The following is a 3,549-nucleotide window of genomic DNA, read 5'->3' as shown; positions in this document are numbered from 1 at the left end:
TATAAATGTTTAATCTAAGCAGGGGAGGATATAAACTATATAATAATAATAGGTATATATATATATCTAAGGGAGTCTGTAAGAGTATAGAAAAGCATTTAGTAGGTATTATTATTATATATATAACTATATAGACCCTTACATTCCTTTATAGCTTAGGTAGAAGTATAAAAGGGAGCTAGAATCTATTAATATTAACAAGATGTATATAGGGCAGCTGCTAACCTACCCCCCACCCTCTCATGATTTAAAGACTCTACTCCCACTGCAATGAACAATTATCCCATCAAAATAGGTCAGGGTTAGTTCTAATTTATAATATCTAGACTTAAAATTGCAGCAGTTCAGTTCTAACTAGGGTTAGACTCACCTGAACCCAGACCGAATATAACTCGAATAATAGATAGTATTAACCTAAAATAGTTAAGCTCTCTATATTTCTGAATTAGAAATAACTCTAAAGATAAAGCTTATAGAGTAGAGCTATATTATAAAGGGCTATAATAGTTTATAGGTTATTATATGCAATTAAAGGTTATAGTATAAGGATCTACACCTGCTAGATTATATTATTATATAATATACCATAGATATCTTCATAGACCACTAAGTACTATATAGCTTAATAATTAGTCCTCACTTAGGTAATGAAGTTATCTTACTCTCTCTGTACTAACCCTACTAGTTATCACTATACCTTATTAGCTAATAGAGCCAATAGATGCATAAGTAATAACAATAACAATGATGATGATGTTGTTGTTGCTGTTGTCAGAAAGCTAGATTATCAGGGAGTAAGCAACATAGATGTACAGAGTACTGTAAATAACCCACAACGTTTTCTACGTGATCATACCCAAGGTAGTTTTCTATATGCTATAACTAACCCAGAAACCCAGGATAAGTACAGGCTAGGCAGGTAATAATAATAATATTTGAGTTAGCCACATGATTTAATCGAATATCACGTGATGCCTGTGTAGTCTTGTGATTTAAGCTGCAAATATGGCTAATGATCCCCAAACACTTCGGTAAGCCTGCAATATCAGTAATGAAAAATAAAAGCAGTTCGATGGATTATAACGAAAAGCGGAAATCTAATGATTCTGGCAGTGATAATGAAACCAACCCTGCGCTGAAACGGCGGAAGGTTTTTGGACCAGCGTTGCCATCATATTGTGTTGTGGACATCGGAAATGAGCAGGGCGCTGAGAGTACCAGAACTGATAGTCTCAACCACGAAGAGGAAGATGAAGACGAAGATGAAGAGGCTGATGATGATTATGGTCCCAGCCTTCCCCCTTTGGGTGGTGAAGTTACTGCAAATCCCAATGAGGTCAAGGTGGACAACGAGTCACATAGGCAGTCAGGAAAGCCAGATGCCGACAACAACAACTCTGAGCGTGATGTTTGGATGTTGCGACCTCCACGACCATCAGATTTGAGCTCCAGGCTTGATCCGACTAGGTTGAAAAATAGGAAGTTTCAAGGAGGGCAATCGCTCAGTTATTCAGGGGAAGAGGTGGATATAACTTGGACAGAAACGCCACAGCAAAAGCTGAAGCGCTTGCAAGATGAGGCCATGGGGGTTTCGTCCCGACCTGTGCTCAACCATGGTAGATCAAGCATTTCAATAGCGTCGAAAAGCCCACTGAGGCAGCATGTAAGTCTCAGCGGATAACCATTGAAGTCTGATATCAAAAGAATGCCTAATCTGATGCCTTTCCAGGATGCAACAAAAGCGTCTGAGAGATCGCCACCGTCCTCCACAAATTCATTGATGTCCTCTTGCAATGATGATCCAAGTTGTCGTCCTTTCCGGTGGGAAACGGATATGGCCTCGGCGCCAAAGCTGTCTACTCTACAACATCAGAAGCAAGTAGGTGAAGCTGTGGACTTTGCTTCAAAATTTACCAAAGGGAAATATCTGTAACTGAGCTGTCTGTTGATATCAGACTAGCCAACATACTCAATCTGTACTATACCACTAGCTGACTCGCGTTTAAATCCCAATGTCTATTTGAAAGCTGTTCCTTGATGTGCATATCATGTTGATATTTAATTATTATTCACTAAGATATGCATATTATTAGGGTTGTCATACTCTGATATGTTATACTATATTTGATAGGACTACTTATGTGTCAGGGAGCTAATAAAGATAGTTATTACTTATTAGTATAAAGTCTATGCTGATGAGTTTATACTTTATAACAGAGATGATAGTAATCTAACTTATCTTATCTAGGTAACTAGCTATATTTAGTATATAAGTAATATTGGTATGGCCACCTTATGTTGACTTTGAATGTGAGGAAGATAGTTGACTTTTCTAAGTTAATGTAGCTAAGGAAATTAATAATCAACATGAGATATCATGTAGTTACATTTTTTTTATTAGTAGAGTAATATATTAATAGGCTAGTCTTTAATATAATTACTATTATTAGGGGCCTGAAGGCTACCTTACTATAGGACTATCCTATAGAAGTTAGTACAGAATAAAATAATGCAGAGAGGACTAAAGAATATATGTATATACATATATCTAATTTATTATCCTAATAGGCTATCTTATTATTATAAAACTCACATTAAGTGCCTTTTAAGTACTAAAAATAGTTTATATAGGTACTAGTGAACAGACTATACTATTTACTATTATTACTAGTTATTTCAGGTGTGGAGACATAGAATTAAAAAATACTATTATTGTTTATATATTAGCTATATAGTTTACTAACTACTTCTCCTTTAGCTTAGAGGAATATAGTATTATTAGTAATACTAGTTCTTTAATACCTTATAGACTTCCTTACTATTCTTAGTAGCCTAGTCCACTGTATAAATGGGATTAAGGAGTATAATGTAGCTATACTAAGTATAAATGAGCTTTAACTTCTTATTCTATAGCCTAGACTGCACCTGATTAATTAGCTATATTAAGTAGTATTATTTTAAGAGGATTAAGAGGATTATAAGTAAGGATATAGTAATAGATAAGTTAGAGAATTTAAAAAACTAATCTAAGAATAGTAATGATAATAGTAACCTATATATTTATGTGGTATTAATCTGTATATATGACTTTAATGAAGTCTATAAGAGTGTGCAGAGGATATTTAGTAGATGTTATTAATATATATATAATTATATAGACCCTTATATTCTTTTATTACTTAGGTAGAATTATAAAAAGGGGCTAGGATCCCTTAATATTAGTAGGATATATATAGGGTAGCTACTAGCTTACCCTCTATCCTTATATAATTTAAAGACTCTATGCCCTCTATAATAAATAAATATCTTACCTAGTAGTATATCTAGAGCATATAATTATATAATACTTATTCTTAGGAAGGTTTAGATATTTTATTATGAACTTAATCTAAATTATAATAACTCTAGAAAGTATAGTCTCCCTATTATTAAGGATATTATTAATAATAGGGGTTTAATAAGTACTTATATTAATTATTCTAAATTAGTAGAAGGATTAAAGATTAAGTATTTTAATATTAAGAAAAATCAACTACCATTAAAAAGCTT

At 33.2% G+C, this 3,549-nt stretch overlaps 1 protein-coding gene across 1 annotated transcript; it reads left to right on the top strand.

Moving 5' to 3' along the window:
• Positions 1–1,005: 1,005 nt before the first annotated feature.
• Positions 1,006–1,933, top strand: Aud_009042 (GPALPP motifs-containing protein 1; the record flags this gene model as incomplete). Its single annotated transcript, XM_043293905.1, has 3 exons — positions 1,006–1,031; positions 1,114–1,663; positions 1,730–1,933. 3 exons carry the CDS (start codon positions 1,006–1,008, stop codon positions 1,931–1,933), a joined length of 780 nt encoding a protein of 259 aa, XP_043149840.1.
• Positions 1,934–3,549: the final 1,616 nt, after the last annotated feature.

Source organism: Aspergillus udagawae (genome assembly GCF_001078395.1).
Source record: "Aspergillus udagawae IFM 46973 DNA, scaffold_7, whole genome shotgun sequence".
In the NCBI taxonomy this organism is placed as follows: Eukaryota; Fungi; Ascomycota; class Eurotiomycetes; order Eurotiales; family Aspergillaceae; genus Aspergillus; species Aspergillus udagawae.
The sequence above is the reverse complement of the archived record's forward strand: the minus strand, read 5'-3'. Positions and strand labels throughout refer to the sequence as shown.